General features: G+C 42.9%; 1 protein-coding gene across 1 annotated transcript in view; it reads left to right on the top strand.

Annotated features, from left to right (window-relative positions):
* Positions 1-630: 630 nt before the first annotated feature.
* Positions 631-18308, top strand: part of EFHD1 (EF-hand domain family member D1) — a 55112-nt gene continuing 37434 nt past the window's right edge. Inside the window, exon 1 of the mRNA XM_060768101.2 lies at positions 631-1178. Coding sequence (XP_060624084.2) covers positions 832-1178 — 347 coding nt within the window. The 5' untranslated portion in view covers positions 631-831. The remainder of the gene's footprint in view (positions 1179-18308) is intronic.

Here is an 18308-nt window from a genome sequence, read left to right as displayed (position 1 = left end):
TGGACCAAACTCTACACGAATACTCAATATGCCCAAATGTAAACACTGGTGGAGTTTGGAGAAAACAGAATCTTGACATTTGGGAGTTGTAGTTGCTGGGATGTATAGTTCACCTACAATCAAAGACCATTCTGAACCCCACCAACGATAGAATTGGGCCAAACCTCCCACACAGAACCCCCATGTGGGCCACAGCAACGTGTGGCAGAGGATGGCTTGTAATTGTATCTACATGTAACTTGTAAGCCACTCTGAGTCCCTTTTGGAGTGAGAAGAGCGGCATATAAATGTCTTAAAAAATAAATGGGTCAAGGCTGGGACTATAGCACAGTTCAAAGTGTGCAGATGTATAAACTGTATCTGCTCCGACCTACGTACAAATGTGATCTTGTTCGTAACCCGGGGCAGGCCTGCGTATAGGTCAAGGCCGGGCACACAACGCAGCTCAAAGTCTGCAGAGGTAAAAAAAAAGTACATGTCACGACTTACGTACAATTCATCCAACCACACAACCCATATTGTCCAAGGCTGGCCCTACTCTAGCGCAGTCCAAAGTGCACCCTGCAGCCAGACGGGGCGCGTGGTTGCAACGGAGCCAAGTGGGAGGGGGTGGGACTAACTTTCCCCGAAGGAGAAGCCGTTGGCGGGCAATTCCCCGGCGCCTCCTTAAATCCCAGCCCGGCCCCTTCATTGCCTTTGCCTTCGCCTTGGCCGACGCCCCTTTCGCCCCGAAGTCCTAGAATAAAGTTCGGGGGCGGCAAAAAAAGAGGAGCTTTTGCGGACAGAGAGAGAGAGAGAGAGTGGTGGACGCCGCTGGACGCCGCCGCCGCCATGGCTTCGGATGAACTGGCCGCCAAGCTGCAGCGCCGGCTCTTGCGGGACGGGAGCACTTCGGAGCCCGAGCCGCCGCCTTCACCCTCTTCTTCCCCGTGTGGGAATGGGGGTCTGGTTGGCGTGGCCCCCCGAGAGGAGGACCTGGAGGGCGGGAAGGAGGAGGAGGAGGAGCGCGGCGTGCTGAGCGCCGACGCCGACCCGGAGCTGAGCGCCAAACTCAACCGGCGGCAGGACATCAACGCCGGGGCGGCGCGCCCCCGCCTCGCCCAGGTCTTCAACCCCTACACGGAGTTCAAGGAGTTCTCACGGAGGCAGATCAAGGACATGGAGCGCATGTTCCGCCTGTAAGCACCGCGTCCCCTCGCCCCTTCCCCTGCTTAGAAGACCCCCTTGCTCTCACCACAAGGAGTAGACCCACTTGGAACAGCCCTGCCTCAATGCTATGAGATCCTAGGAGTTTGGGGAGGCAGAGAAGGCTCAAAGGTAGTCTAAACCAGGCCTGGGCAAACTTGGGCCCTCCAGGGGTTTTGGACTTCAACTCTCACCATTCCTAACAGCCGGTAGGCTGTTAGGAATGGTGGGAGTTGAAGTCCAAAACCCCTGGAGGGCCCAAGTTTGCTCATGCATTTCCTATGATGCCATAGTATTGAGCTCTGGATTGCATTCATTCTTCAGTGGGGCTGCACTCAAAGGCCCCATCTACACTGCCATATAAAATCTAGATTATCTGCTCTGATACTCTGGGTTATATGGCAGTGTAGAAGGGGCCTGAGTTTCAAGCAGATGGATTTCCAAGCTCCATGCGCATCTGGGCATCCCTATTGTTTAGCCTGGATCTGCCACATAATCCAGATTATCTGTTTTGAACTGGATTACATGAGGCCCAATCTGCACTGACATACAACGTCCAGATTATCTGATTTTGAACTGGGTTATATGACAGAATGAATTCATATAATCCAATGCAAAGCAGATAATCTGGATTATATAGCAGTGTAGATCCAGCCTGAGTCTATACTGTCATGTAATCCAGTTCAAGGCAGTTACTCTGGATTCAGAAACTGGATTATATGGCAGTGTAGTTAGAGCCTTATGCCCCTTCTACATTGCCATATATTGTAATTCTCAAAGCGTATAATTTGCATCTGTTTTGAACTGGTTTATATGAGCCTACACTGCCATATAATCCAGTTCAAAACAGATAATATATAAATAATATATATTTTATATCGCAGCATAGAAGGGTCCTTAGTGGAACCAGATTGCACGTGCCTTAGGGCGCATCTATACTGTAGAAAGGATGCTCTTAGGCCTCTTCTACACTGCCATAAAAACCAGATTATCAAAACAGATAATCTGGATTTTAGGTTGTTGTAGCAACCTCTGAGGATGCTTGCTATAGATGCAGGTGAAACATCAGGAGAGAATGCCTCTAGAACATGGTCATACAGCCCAAAAAAACATACAACAACCCAGTGGTTCCAGCCATGAAAGCCTTCGACAATAAATATGGATTTTATTTTGCAGTGTAGAAGGGGCCATAGTCACCCCTTTAACTAGCCCGGTTCAAGAGTTACGGGAGGCCGGATTGATACTGCCCTATATCCCAGGATCTGATCTCAGATTATCTACTTTGGATTGGATTATATGAATCTACACTGCCAGATAATCTTGGATAAGAAGATAATCTGGGATCAGATCCTGGGATCTAGGGCAGTGTCGATCCAGGCCCCTTCCACACAGATACATAAAATCCCACATGTTCTGCTTTGAACTGGAATATATGGCTGCACGGACTCAGTTTAATCCAGTTCAAAGCAGATATTGTGGGATTTTCTGCCTTGATATTCTGGGATATAGGGCTGTGTGGAAGGGCCCTTCCTTGGCAAAGGGAGCTGGTGCCTCACCAAACTACAAGGCCCATGTGCCACGGCAGGTATGGGGTGTCAAACTGCATTCATTCCACAGTGTAGTAGTAGTAGTAGTAGTAGTAATAATAATAATAATAATAATAATAATAACTTTATTTATATCCCACCACCATTTCCCCAAGGGACTCGGAGCGGCTTACATGAGGCCAAGCCCAACAACACATCAATAAAAACAACAAAAACACCGCCATATAGCCCAGAATATCAAGTCAGATCATCCACAATATCTGCTTTGAACCGTATTATCTGAGTCCACACTGCCATATAATCCAGTTCAATGTGGATTTTATACAGCTATGTGGAAGGGGCCCCTGAAACACTCCCAGCTGTCTTGGTCAACAATCAGGAATTCTGGGAGTGGAAGTCTGAAACATCTGGAGTAGCCACTGGTGTAGATGCACCCTTTAAATAGTTCAAAGAACCGGCGCTACATGGTTCTTCAAACTACTTTTATTTTAGGGTTTACTCCCAAGATTTACAGCTTCTTTGGGTGCATCTACTTTTTCGATTTACCCAGAGGAGTTGAGAACCAAGTTGATCACACATTTTAGCTGAGGGTGCATCCTCACTGTAGAATTAAGGCAGCTCGACACCACTTTAAGGTTAAACCCCTGTGCCGGCAGGATTGAAGACCGACAGGTCGCAGGTTCGAATCCAAGGAGAGCGTGGATGAGCTCCCTCTGTCAGCTCCAGCTCCTCATGTGGAGAGAGAAGCCTCCCCCAAGGATGATAAAACATCAAAACATCCGGGTGTCCCCTGGGCAATGTCCTTGCAGACGGCCAATTCTCTCACACCAGAAGCGACTTGCAGTTTCTCAAGTCACTCCTGACATGACAAAAAAACAACAACAAAAAAACACTTTAACTGCCATTGCTCAATGCTGTGGAATCCTAGGAGTTGTAGTTTTACAAGGTCTTTAACCTTCTCTGTAAAAGAGGGCTGGGGCCTCACAAAACCACAACTAGAATTCCATAACACTGAGCCGTGATGTTTGTTAATTTTACATGGTAGATCAGGCAAACTGTTGGAAACGAGGAAAATGGGGTTTATATATATCTGTGGAATGTCCAGGGTGGGAGAAAGAACTCTTGTCTGTTTGAGATAGGTGTGAATGTTGCAATTGGCCACCTTGATTAGCATTTAATGGCTTAGCAGTTTCAAGGTTTGGCTTCTTACTGCCTGGGGGAATCCTTTGTTGGGAGTTGATTAGCTGGCCCTGATTGTTTCTTGTCTGGAATTTGTCAGTTTTTGAGTGTTGTCCTTTATTTACTGTTATGATTTTAGAGTTTTTCCCCAGACAGTAAGAAGCCAGACCTTGAAACTGCTAGACCATTAAATGCTAATCAAGGTGACCAGTTGAAACAGTCTCACCTAGCTCCAACAGAGAAGAGTTCTTTCTCCCACCCTGGACATTCTACAGATATATAAACCCCATTTTCCTAGTTTCCAACAGGCCTCACAACATCTGATGCAGGCAAAATGTCAGGGTGGAATGCTTCTGAAACATGGCCATACAGCCCGGAAAACTCACAAAACTCACATGAAAGCCTTCGACAATAGATTCCGAGAGGGTTTGCCATTGCCCTCCTTGGAGCATGAGAGATATGTCAAAGATTACCTATTGGGTTTTTATGGCTGAGCAATGATTTCAGCCCTGACCTGTCCACCACTAAGACCACTACACAATTACTGGTTCTACAGGTTTATCTTCCCTATGTGGTTTAGGTTTACCACAGTTTGTGCTTGGCTTGTAATACTCAAAAAAAGTCACATCGCAACAGAAAGCCTGACCTTCCCCCTTTCTGCAAAGTCAACTACAGATATTTTTAGCATGTTCTTTCTGAGACTTGAAAGATTTGTCATTTGTTCCAAAGTTACTGAAACAACTGGTGAAAAGAAATGTTTGTGCTGCTTTCCTTTCCAACTTGTCCTATTGATTACAAGGAGTCTCTGGGTTGCTGTGAGTTTTCCAGGCTGTATGGCCATGTTCCAGAAGCATTCTCTCCTGACGTTTTTCCCACATCTATGGCAGGCACCCTCAGAGGTTGTGAGATCTGTTGGAAACTAGGCAAGTGGGGTTTATATATTGTGGAATGATGTCCAGGGTGGGAGGAAGAACTCTTGTCTGCTTGAGGCAAGTGTGAATGTTGCAATTAGTCACCTTGATTAGCATTGAATGACTTTGCAGCTTCAAAGACTGGCTGCTTACTGCCTGGGGGATCATAGAATCATAGAGTTGGAAGAGACCTCATGGGCCATCAAGTCCAACCCCCTGCCAAGAAGCATTCAAAGCACCCCTGACAGATGGCCATCCAGCCTCTGTTTAAAAGCTTCCAAAGAAGGAGCCTCCACCACACTCCGGGGCAGAGAGTTCCACTGCTGAACGGCTCTCACAGTCAGGAAGTTCTTCCTCATGTTCAGATGGAATCTCTTTTGTTGGGAGGTGTTCGCTGGCCCCGAAGGTTTCATGTCAGGAATTCCCCTGTTTTTTAAGTGTTGTTCTTTATTTACTGTCTTGATTTTAGAATCGTTTTAAAATACAGGTAGCAAGATATTGTTCATTTTCATGGTTTCCTCCTTTCTGTCGAAATTGTCCACATGATTGTGGATTTCAATGGCTTCTCTTGTGTTGTCTGAGATGGTGGTTGTTAGATTCTGGCCATGAAAGCCTTTGACAACCCATACAAGGAGTCTCATTCTCACATGCATCTACACGGTAGAATTAATACTGTTTGACTCTACTTCCAATACCATGGCTCAATGCTATGGGATCCTAGGAGTTGTCATTCGCGTTCTTTGCCAGATAGTGCTGGTGCCTAACCAAACTATAGCTCCCAGAATTTCATAGCACTGAGCCAAAGGCAGTTCAAGTAGTGTCAGACTGAATTAGTTCTACAGTGAAGATCCACCCTAAATCTGCAGACTATATCAACATTTTAATCTTGTACACGATTGAATCAAGTGAAGATTCACTTCCAAGTAAGCATGGAAAAGATTGTGAGAGTCTTCTGATGCTGTAGGTGATTCACAGATGTTTTATTTAGATAGCTGAAAGAATGCAAGTCTTATCTTCTTATTCTGAACAGGGCTGATATGAACCAGCTGGTTAAAACCCCTGGATTGCTTTCCATACAGGTGTTATGTAAGATATTTATGCGGATTTCCTCAAAATTATTGTGTTGATACTGCTGTATTTGCCTTATATTGGTTCCATACAAATTGAAATTGAATCCAGACAAGACAGAGGTACTTCCGGTCAGTCGCAAGGCCGAACACGGTATAGGGTTACAACCTGTTTTGGACAGAGTTACACTCCCCCTGATGGTGCAGCTTCGCAGCTTGGGAGTCCTCCTGGTCTCATTGCTGAGTCTGGAATCTCAGTTTGTGGTGGTGGCTAGGGGGGCTTTCGCACAATTTAAACTTGTGCACCAGTTACACCCATACCTTGGGAAGTCAGACTTGGCTATGGCAGTCCACACTCAGCTCCACTGCCTGCCTGTTTGTTACCAGGCACAATTCAAAGTGCTGGCTTTGGACTATAAAGCCCTAAATGGTCGTGGCCCAGTTTACCTGTCCAAACTCATCTCATTTTACAAACCACCACGAAGACTAAGATCTTCCAAGGAGGCCTTGCTCTCGGTCCCACCACTGTCACAGGCGCGATTGGTGGGGATGAGAGAGAGGGCCTTCTCAGTGATTGCCCCCCCCCCCCCCCCCCGGCTATGGAACTCCCTTCCTGACGAGATTAGATCAGCCTCCTCCCTCCTGTCCTTCAGAAAGATGGTAAAAACCTGGCTGTGAGACCAAGCCTTTAGGGCAGTGCAATGAAGCAATAATAGTAAACCCACTCTGCTGAATGGAGCCAGCATAGTTTCTTGAGATGGTTTAAAACAACTGATTTAAAGTAGATGTAACCGTTTTTAGTGTTTGTGTATATTTATAGCTATTTTATGTTCCGGCATGGAATGCTTGCCATTTATATGTTGTGCTCCGCCCTGAGTTCCCTTCGGGATTAGAAGGACGGAATATCAATGTTCTAAATAAACAAACAAACAAACAAACAAATAAATACAATAATACCACTGTTATTTAGTGCTGCAACCAAGGCCCTATGCCCTTGTCTTCTCTTTGACGTACTGATTTTTAGGAGATTTTGATAGAAGAATTGAGACTCAACACAATGTAGATCACCAATTTGAGATCAGAGTCTGGACACAAAAAGCAATCTGTGAAACTGAGAGCGACTGGGACTGCATCTACACTGTAGAATTTATGTGGTTTGACATTACTTTAACTGCCGTGGCTCAGTGCCATGGAATCCCGGGAGTTGTAATTTGTTGAGGCACCAGCTGCCTTTAGCAGAGAAGGCTAAAGAATAGTACAGGGTGAGGCGCCATAACTTCCTTTTTTCAAAACTTAATAAAACCCATTGTATGAATCAGATTTTTTAAAAAAAAAAATTATAATGTAGGCGCATACCTAAAGTTTTGTTTTACATAGTTTTGAAGATCAAATTAGGTAGGTGACGTGCTCCATTCTCCATACACTGAGTAAACCAGTTTCTGGCGTTTGTCATGACTCTTGCCAGCATAGCAGGCGTTATGTTGGCAATTTCTTTCAAGTGTCAGGACAAAACTTTATACTTCCGCCTCTCGAACGAGACCACTAGCTCTCCGCTATGTCTTCAACCGACTGAATGGTGCGCTTTAAAAAAAAGATGTTATGCTGCCTCACCCTGTAGAACTACAGTTCCCATGATTCCATAGCAATTGGCCATTGCTGTTAATGTCCAGCTGCATTAATTCTACAATGTAGATACAACCAAAGTAAGATAATCATTTTATTTTCAATTTCCCTTGAGGCAAGGGACTAGAACAGATTGTGTTCCCTCTATAAACCGTGAGATATCTGCACAAAACTTTGCATTTAAGAGGTTGAATGGGAGAAGAGACAGAAGATATGTATGCATTATATCAGTGGAAGATATGTATGCATTATGTGCCATCAAGTGAGCTTTGATGCATGGCCACTCATTGAATCAGTGACCTTTGAAAGATCTTATTGTTTCTCAAGTCTTGCAAACTCAGATGGAAGGTATTGATATGATAGAGTTCAAGGATGGTGCCTGCTTTTCTACCTTCTCTGATTCAAACCCTTCCGGAAAGTAGCCCGGAGCTAGCTTAAAGAAGTGGTTATAAATAGTTATTAGTAAATATGAGCAGTCTTTGGCCAATTGGGAAGGGAAGAAACGTTTCTAAAACGGAAGAAAGTTTGTGTGGTTTGAGTTTCTTTACTTTCTGGGTTTTGGTTCTTCATAATTTTTATGCTATAGTAACATTTTTGAACTTTGCAAAGGCAACTTTGCTTGATATGGCAGTGAAATTAGTGAGAAATTAAGAAAACAGAAGCAACAGAGACATATTAAGGATGGGAAAAACTAGAAACAAACATTAAGCCACAGACACGTCGCACTTGGACTATACATTTTACTTGAGATGTTTTATTTTGAAAGCTACCATATGTATAAGTCAAGCTCATGTATAAACTGAGGGCAGTTTTGGGGCCAAAATGATGGATTTTAATATGGTGTCCAGGGTCAGAAAAGGGAATGAGTCCCTTTTTAAAATAAGAGTTAAAATATAATAATTAAATTAACTCATTAATAATAATAATAATAATAATAATAATAATAATAATCTTTATTTATACCCCGCCTCCATCTCCCTAGAGGGGACTCGGGGCGGCTAACATGAGGCCAAGCCCAAAGATACAATACAGCAAAATAAAATAAAATAGAAAACAACAAAAAAATTACAACACAATAAAATAAATAAATAAACAAGATAAAATAAACAGTGCAAAACAACATAATAACAAGTCAGTTTTTGGGAATTGATTTTTTTTCACTAAAATTTATAGACTAGACATTATTTATGTATTTATTTATTTATGGCATTGCTACCCCGCCTTTCAGTCACTCCGGAGGGGGCTCAATGCGGCTTTACATACAAGTACCAATCAATGCCTTAAAATACAATGTACACTTAAATAAATATTAAAATAGGATCAAAAAGTACATTAAAAACAATTAAAACATTTTAAAACAATACATTCAGAGTTTAACACGTGATCCACGAGCATAATCTGGGCCATTCCAACGCACATTGCTCCAAATTCTCCAAAGGCTTGGTCACAAAGCCACGTTTTCACTCTCTTCCGGAAGGTCAGGAGGGAGGGGGTTGATCTAATTTCCCCGGGGAGGGAGTTCCACAGCCAAGGAGCCACCACTGAGAAGGCCCCGTCTCTCGTCTCTGCCAATCGTGCCTGCAGCATGACTATATAAGGAAGTTACTTTTTGTAGGGAAAGCTACAGCAACTGAGCAGATAAAATGCTGAATGCTAATGGGACAGAGAGAAGGCTATGCTGCTGAACACCTTTCCTTCCATTTTCTACCAACAGAAAACCTCACCTGATGAAAATAGAGCAAGTGTTGCAGTAGGAGACCTGCAGCCCAGTATTAAAAAAGTAGTACAGGAATGCATGGCTGCTCCAGTTTAATTCAGGTCTCCACGGCCTGATGAAATACATCCAAGGGTATTAAAGGAACTTTCCTATGTAATCTCAAAGCTACTGCCGATAATCTTTGAGGATTCTGGGAGAACAGAAGAGGCCTCAGTGTACTAGAGCTGTGCTTGTGTTGTCCCCATTTTCTGAAAAAGAACACCAGCAAGTACCAACCAGTTCTCTTGATGTTAATACCAGGAAAGGTCTAGAACAGATGATTATACAGACAGTCTGTATAAATGTCATGTACTATATTTAGGCAGGAAAAATGAAATGCACAAATAGAAGATGGTTGAAATCTGGCTTCACAATGGTGTATATTTTTCTTCTGTGTCAGGAGTGACTTGAGAAACTGCAAGTTGCCTGGTGTGAGAGAATTGGCCATCTGCAAGGACATTGCCCAGGGCACGCCTGGATGTTTTAACATCCCATTGGAGTCTTCTCTGATGTCCCTGCATGGGAAGCTGGAGCTGACAGCTGGGAGGTCATTCCACTTCCCGGATTCAAAATGTCAACCTTTCGGTCAGCAGTTCAGCCGGCATAAGGTTTTAATCCATTGCACCACCGGGAGCTCCTCAATGGTGCATGTGAAAAATACCTAGGAACCATAGACCACAGACTAAACATGAGTCAACAGTGTGACATAGGACCTCATCACACTAGAAAATGAATCCACTTAAAATCCAGTTTGTGCCTCCTGCAGAATTTTGGGTTTTGTAGTTTAGGGAGGAGCCTTTAACAGCCTCACTAAACTACAAATCTCAGAATTCTTCAGTAGGTAGAAACCGGATTTAAAGTGGATTCATTCTCTAGTGTGAGAAGGCAGATAGTGACCAAAAAAGCTCCTGTGCTATTCTAGGCTGCCTGAACACAATAGTGTCCAGATTGAGGGAAGCCTTAATGCTACTCTATTTTGCTTTAGTTAGACCCTGAATGCTGCGTCCATTTCTGAGCACCACAGATATAGAAGAAAGATATTGAGAAACTGGAACGTGTTTAGGGAAGGGTGACCAAAATAATCAAAGATGTGGAAAACCTTACAAGGAATAATTGAGGGAACTGGATGAATATAACTGAAGAAGAGAAAACTGGAAGATGACAGTATAACTATCTTTAAATATCTGAAGTAGAAGATGAAGCAAGCTTGTTTCAATGTATTGTCAAAGGCTTTCATGACAGAATCACTGGGTTGTTGTAAGTTTTTCGGGCTGTATGGCCATGTTCCAGAAGCATTCTCTCCTGACGTTTTGCCTGCATCTATGGCAGGCATCCTCACAACCTCTGGGGATGCCTGCCATAGATGCAGGCGAAACGTCAGGAGAGAATGCTTCTGGAACATGGCCATACAGCCCGAAAAACTTAGACAACAACCAAGTCACAGGGAGGAGGGAGCAAACTTGTTCTCTGCTTCCCTGGAGACTAGGACACGGAACAATGGCTTCAAACTATAAGAAAGGAGATTCCATCTGAACATGAGGAAGAACTGCCTGATTGTGAGAGCCATTCAGCAGTGGAACTCTCTGCCCCGGAGTGTGGTGGAGACCCGTTCTTTGGAAGCTTTTAAACAGAGGCTGGATGGCCATCTGTCAGGGGTGCTTTGAATGCAATATTCCTGCTTCTTGGCAGAGGGTTGGACTGGATGGCCCATGAGGTCTCTTCCAATTCTATGACTCTATGATCCTACTCCAGAGACTAAAACACACACATTGATACAGGTTACAAGAAAAGGGATTCCATTTGAATGTTAGGAAGAACTTATTTTATTATAAGAACTGTTTGGCACTGGAATGAATGGCCTTGGAAGGTGTAGACCAGGGGTCCACAAACTTTTTAAACAGAGGGCCAGGCCACAGTCCTTCAAACTGTTGGAGGGCCAGATTATGATTTGAAAAAACATGAATTAATTCCTATGCACACTGCGCATATCTTATTTGTAATGCAAAAAAACACTTAAATACAATACAATAATTAAAATGAAGAACACTTTTAACAAATATAAACTTATTAATATTTCAATGGGAAGCATGGGCCCGCTTTTGGCTGATGAGATAGGATTGTTGTTGTTGTGTGCTTTCAAGTCGTTTCAGCAAGGGCCAGGTAAATGACCTTGGAGGGCCATATCTGGCCCGTGGGCCTTAGTTTGAGGACCCCTGGTGTAGACCATCCATGTGTGAAAGCCTTTAAACAAAGGTTGAATGGGTGCTTTAATTCTGTAGTCCTCCATGACCAGGGTTGGAATAGATGGCCTTTGCAGTCTCTACCAACTCTGTGTAATGAAGGAGCATAGTGCTATTTTTTATAACAAGTCATTTGTTATTTTTCACTGTTTTATAATGGGTTTCCAGCCTCATTACTGATCATATCCAGATTTGTTGTGGCCAAATGGAGAGGGAGGAGGGGGAGACAATGGCTGCTGCCTCTTTATGAGATGTGGCACAGGCTGTTGAGCGACAGAGGAGCCAGAGGCAAGGGAGGAAGAATAAGATGTGTTGAAAACAAAGTGTACTAGAAATCCATGTCAGTTAGCATTTGATTTTTTTAAAAGTTAGCCTTCCCCTTTTTGCTTCCCTCTTTTTTGCCCAAACAGAAGAGGTTGCTTCTACTACAAAGAGAATTAGCAGAAGTGCCCGGGGAAAGGCTGCTTCAAACAGTGGTACAGGGTGTGGACTTGATGTAGCCAGGCTGGCTTGATCTATGTGAAAATGTTTATAGAGGTGGGGTAGAGTGGGCATCTTTGACACTAGAAACCAGTTCAAGCATGGGATTTAGAGTGTTTTTGTTTGGAGAAGAGGAGCTCCTAAGTGATTGTTCTTATATCCTCACCCAGTTTGTCAGTGTGCACTAAGCATGATGGATCATAGTCTGGTATACCAAGCCTGAGTGGGAAGAGTCCATAAAGGATGATACATTCAGAATAATGCATGATACTGGTGGATTGCACAAAAGCATTTTGTATTTTGTGGCAGCACAAGAATAACAATAACATGTTGATAATCAGTAGTCTAGTTATTTTGTGGACTGCTTAACAGCAGTAAATGACTTCAACTGTAGTTCAACAACAGGCTGGGTGTTGTGGTCAAAATGCTTGGGACCAGGTGTGTTTTGGATTTTGGATTTCTTCAGATTTTCGAATAAAAAGGAAAAGGTTTCCTCTGACATTGTTGTTCATTTGTTCAGTCGTTTACGACTATTCGTGACTTCATGGACCAGTCCATGCCAGAGCTCCCTTTCGGTCGTCACCACCCCCAGCTCCTTCAAGGTCAATGCAGTCACTTCAAGGATACCATCCACCCATCCATCCATCTTGCCCTTGGGCGGCCCCTCTTCCTTTTTCCTTCCATTTCCCCCAGCATCATACTCTTCTCTAAGCTTTCCTTTCTTCTCATGATGTGGCCAAGTACTTCATCTTGGCCCCTACTATTCTTCCCTCCAATGAGCAGTCAGGCTTTATTTCCTGAAGTATGAACTGGTTGGATCTTCTCGCTGTCCAGGGCACTCTCAGAACTTTCCTCCAGCACCACAGTTCAAAAGCATCTATCTTCCTTCGCTCAGCCTTCCTGACATTAAGTCTAGTCATATCCGACTCTGGGTGTGTGTGTGTGCTTATCTCCATTTCTAAGCTGAAGAGGCGGCATTATCCGTAGACACCTGCAAGGTCATGTGGCCAACATGACTGCATGGAGTGCCGTTACCTTTCCACTGAAGCATTAGCTATTGATCTACTCACATTTGCATGTTTTTGAACTGCTAGGTTGGCAGAAGTTGGGCCTAACAGCGGGAGCTCACCCCGCTCCTTGGATTTGAAGTGGTGACCTTTCAGTCAGCAAATTCAGCAGCTCAGAGATTTAACCTGCTGCACCACCAGGAGGCCCAGATTTTGCAATACACATGTATAAATAAGGAGATCTTGGAGATAAAGCCCAAGTCTAAACTCAGATTTATTTCTTTATTTCTTTATTTACTTCTATCCCGCCTTTCTCCCACAAATGAGACTCAAAGCCGCAAACAACAAACAAACAGGGTTGTTGTAGGTTTTTTCGGGCTATATGGCCATGGTTTAGAGGCATTCTCTCCTGACGTTTCGCCTGCATCTATGGCAAGCATCCTCAGAAGTAGTGAGGTCTGTTGGAACTAGGAAAAAGGGTTTATATATCTGTGGAATGACCAGGGTGGGACAAAGGACTCTTGTCTGCTGGAGCTAGGTGTGAATGTTTCAACTGACCACCTTGATTAGCATATAATGGCCTGACAGTGCCTGGAGCAAACTTTTGTTGAGAGGTGATTAGATGTCCTAATCACAACAATTAGATGTCCTAACAAACAAACAAAACAAAAAAACAAAACCATATAATACAGATAATCATCATCCCCTACCCTGACATATCAAAGAAAAACCAACATATTGCATAAAACACAAATTACATATGGAAACACGGAAAGAGCCTCCTCCAAGACTGAGTAAATACAGTCGGGCATCCCCGGGCAACGTTTCTCGTTAATAGCTAATCTTTTCAAATCCAAAAGCATTGCTTTTAAAAAAAACATTACATAAATATAAATAAGCATAAAAATAACCACATGTATCATAATCATTAAAATCCCTGTGCCTCAAGCCACTGAGGTTGCCTTAAAATATTAAAATATTATACTAAACGTTTCATAGCTCCAAGTCTTTGGCCATGTGAGCCTCGTCTGACTGAGATAAGCTGCTATTGTGTGTTGTCAGGGAAGGCCTGCTTCCATAAAAAACTTTTCACCTGGGAGCGAAAGGCCAATAACGAGAGGGCCAAACACAACTCTTTGGGGAGGGAGTTCCAGAGACGTGGGACTATCACCAAAAACGCCCTCTCTCTCGTTCCCACCAACTGTACTTGTGATGGTGGTGGGACCAAGAGAAGGACCTCTCCTGATGATCTCAGGGCTTGTGTGAGCTCATAGGAAGAGATGTGGTCCCTCAAGTAGACTGGACCCACATTTTGGACTTTATAGGCTGAAGCCATCACCTTGAATTGCATCCAGAAACAAACTGGAAGCCACTGTAGCTGGGTAGTTCTTTCCCTGTATCCCGCTGTCATAAGCAGTCTAGCTGCTGACTTTTGTACCAGTTGCAGTTTCCGAACACTCTTCTGGGGCAGCCCCACGTAGAGTGTGTTACAGTAGTCTAGTCGGGATGTGACTAAGGCATGGCCAGATCGGGCTTTTCAAGGTATGGGTGGCATTTATGTATCATATGCCCTGTATAAATATAGCTTCAAGGTAATTTTATGCACAATATTTTCAATAATTGAGTGCATAAAATATTTTTTTTCTACACTGAACCATCAGATAGTAAAGGTATCAATATCTCAGCCATTCATGTGAGCAATTTAGGATTTTGTGGTATTTTGTAGTTCAGAATTCCAGACAATGGATGCTCAACCTGTAGTTTCTTTTAAAAGGGAAATTTCCAAACTTTGGGTTAAGACTGATGAAAGTCATAATCTGCTAACATCCGAAGGCAAAATAATCGATATTGCTGCATAACTTAGTGCTACGAAAGCTGTTAAATATCCCTGAATTTCTCTTCTGCAGTATGATTGTCCAGTCATCACCTTAGAAGCAGCTCCTGACATTTTCTCTACTTTTGCTACTTTCTCTACTTCTGCCCACCATGTGGTAATTTTGTACAAACATGGACTAGGAAATGTTTAAACCATGTTTGTATGCTAGGATACACAGACAAGAATGGTTGGCCTTCAGGATAGGATCCAAAGTATTTCTTGAGAAATATCCTGAAGGCTGTATACTCTCCTTGTCTTTGTTGACTTGGGATCAAAAAACATAATAGCAAAGACCTGTGTAGCCTAGCATCCTGTTTCTCACAATGACCAAGGAGATGCCCTTGGGAAGTCCATTAGCAGGACAAAAAAGGACAGTAGTTCTATCTCATTGCTGATCTTCAACTTCAGAGTCATGCTATCTCTGATCCTGGCCTGGAGGATATCCATGTGAACTACTTTATCTTTCATGAATTTGTCTTCTTTTTCAAGGTTATCTGGTAGCTGTCATCTCTTATCATTGACTATATGATCTTGGTCTCCCATCTTCACTAAATATCCAATTTCATTGGGTGACCTTGGGCTTTTTTATACCTTTCTGTGTTTGATCCATGTTATTAGTTGTGTTCCTTTTCCTTTTTTCTGGCATATAGTGACCTTATTTCAGAATTTTCTTGGCAAGATCTTTTCATAGGAGGGTTGCCATTGCTTTCCTGGCGATAAGGGACATTTTATGACCCTTCTATCTCACTTTTTCTTCCAAGTAATAGGTGGAGGTCTTCTGGTGCTCTAGATGTTGTGTTTCAATAGCATCTAGAGAGGCCACACATTGGCTTCCCCTTTTTTAGCCTCAGTCTAAAATTCAAGAAGGCATTGTGGTTGGGATTTTTAAAACTAGTGAGATTAATATAGACAAAGGAGGCTTCTTCCAGGCATGCTGAAGACGTTTCCCAAAGCAGATGGCTGATGATACAACTTGCTTTACTCCACCCTTGTTGTGTGCCTTTAAGTCATTTCTGACTTGGACTTTTCATGGGATTTTTCTTGGCACGATGTATTCAGCAGGGGCTTTCCTTTGCCTTCCTCTGAGGCTGAGAAAGTGTGACTCACCCAAGATCACCCCGTAGATTTCCATGGTCAAGATTCAAACTCTGGTCTCCAGAGTCCTAATTAAGCATAAGCAGCTTTTGTTCACCATCACATTTACCTTAGCATAAAATAGTTTTAAAATAAAGAAGGCCTGCTTCTAATTTAAGAGAGAATGAGCTTTGGAATCAAATAAAAATCGCAGAAGGAAAAGAACAGTAATGAGAGCATTCCCGATCAAACGACACATAGAAAAACAAAACAATTGCTATTCAGCATGGGGATTCTACAAAAGGGCTTTAGTCAGTTTTGCTGGAACACTTGACATGCACACAGCTGGAATTTTAGCTATAAAATGTATCCAGCTTCAAAGTCCAGTTTTCCCCCCCTTTAATGACACCCATATTAACTCTTTTTTATGTTTAAACATTTGAAAGGCGTGACACAATAAAAGAGCCTCACGGAGCCACGTCAGTGCTCTTTTGGGCCCAGTATTTTCTCTGTGAACTTGATTCGATGATCAAATCTTTATGTTTCAGAAGAAATACTTGAGAGGAGAGCAGGAGGTCATATTTGGGTATGTTTATCTCTTAAAACCATCTTCAGTCATGAAAGAATAGATGTTGTGCCCCTTACTCATAGCAGTTTGGTCTCTAGATGTCAAAATATTCACATTCATTCATTTTGCCTATCTTTTGAACTTGGCTCTACTGTTGAATCTAGTAAATGTCCAAGGCTAGATTTAAACTGTGAATATTATTTCCTTTCACAGATCACATTTGCCGCACTTCACTTCTAATGTTAATAGAGCAGTTCCAAATAGTGGCTACCATCCTTTCTAGGAAGCTGTAGCTATGATACTCTCCCATCCAACATCTCTCAAAACCACATTTCCTCTCCCAAATCTAGCCATTTCTTAATTAGTAGGGGAGCAGCTATGTCCAGCTGTTTTCCTATAGATGAATCCACTGCAATAGAAATCGACATATATCTCTTGAAGTCCTTTGGGAATCCCTGTGGATGATGACATTGTTTTGTGTCCAACTATAAGAAGTACCTAGGTCATGGTCTGCTGCTTTCTTCATCTCCATCTACCAGTAAATGGCGAGATTATGAGAGCTGCAGCTGAGAATAAGTGGATTGCGGGATTTTGTTGGTCAGTAGTTATTCAGTTATCTTTAGCAACCAAAATTTGAGTTACAGTGGCATAGGTTTGATTTATACAAATGTAATTCACCAATGGGATGCCAGGCAACGTCTTTTGCTTTTTGGCTCTTAGGAGATAAATGAACTGCTCATTGTTTATCAGCTTTGGTGTATGGTCACTTTGAACAGGTGTGCACATGTTTTTTTCTTAATTCTCATCAGGATTGGAGATGGATGTCGTATCAGCATTTCACTTGGGCATCTTTGTGTGTGAGTGTGCATTTGCTTCAGGGCTTGGGAAGCTGGTGGCCCTCCAGATAATGAACTAGACAGACTGGCCTGCTGTTATATATGGTGGTAGTCCTGTATCTACTAACGTATATATCTAGAAATTTTCATGGGTTGGTTTAAGTGTTGTACCCTAACTCCCCATCAAAAATGAAACCACCCTTTTCTTTGAGTAGAGTGGCAAAAGGAAAACCTAAAAGACGCACTGCTTCCTTCTATTGTGTCCACCGTGGCACTGCTTCTGGACTTATTGAATACTTGCACAGGAAAATGGCAGCCCCTGTGGCTGGGGCAGTTGGACTTCTGAGGTGGTGCTTGTGCTTTCTGTGGAATGACCCCTGGCTTATCAACGAGTCATATCATAATCCTTAATTTTGGCACCCAAACTTACCTTCAATGTATACATGAGGTCAGCTTATATATGATAGTTCATCTGTCTCAGGGGTTCCCAACCTTTTTTTGACTAGGGACCACTTGACCAGGGACCACTTTGACTAGAGACCACTCTCCAACATTAGTACAAATCAGTTTTAGTCAACTTTAGATTCAGTTTGGTTATTTGTGGTGCTGATTCAGAGAATTGCATTGGCTAGACCACATCAACTCTAGTTTCGGATACAGAACATATGCCATCCACTAGTCCCCATCTGCTCGCCCACAGAAAACCATATTTAAAAACCTAGAGCTGATGTGGTCTATCCAATGCAATTTTCTGAATCAGCACCCCAAATAACCCCAGGAACAGGCCTAAAAAGAAAGACACCAAGACAATTATTTTTGGTTGGGCTGTGTTACTATTCTCATGTCTGATTTTAGGTCTCGCGCCACACCAGTGGGCCGTGGCTCATGGGTTGGGAACTACTGCTCTATCTGAATAGCTGAAGTTTACTTAACCTTATTTTATTTCTTCTTTGCATATA

This window comes from Anolis sagrei, chromosome 3, assembly GCF_037176765.1.
Source record: "Anolis sagrei isolate rAnoSag1 chromosome 3, rAnoSag1.mat, whole genome shotgun sequence".
Lineage (NCBI taxonomy): Eukaryota > Metazoa > Chordata > Lepidosauria > Squamata > Dactyloidae > Anolis > Anolis sagrei.
Note: the sequence above shows the minus strand (reverse complement) of the source record. Positions and strands in the feature narration are given on the sequence as shown.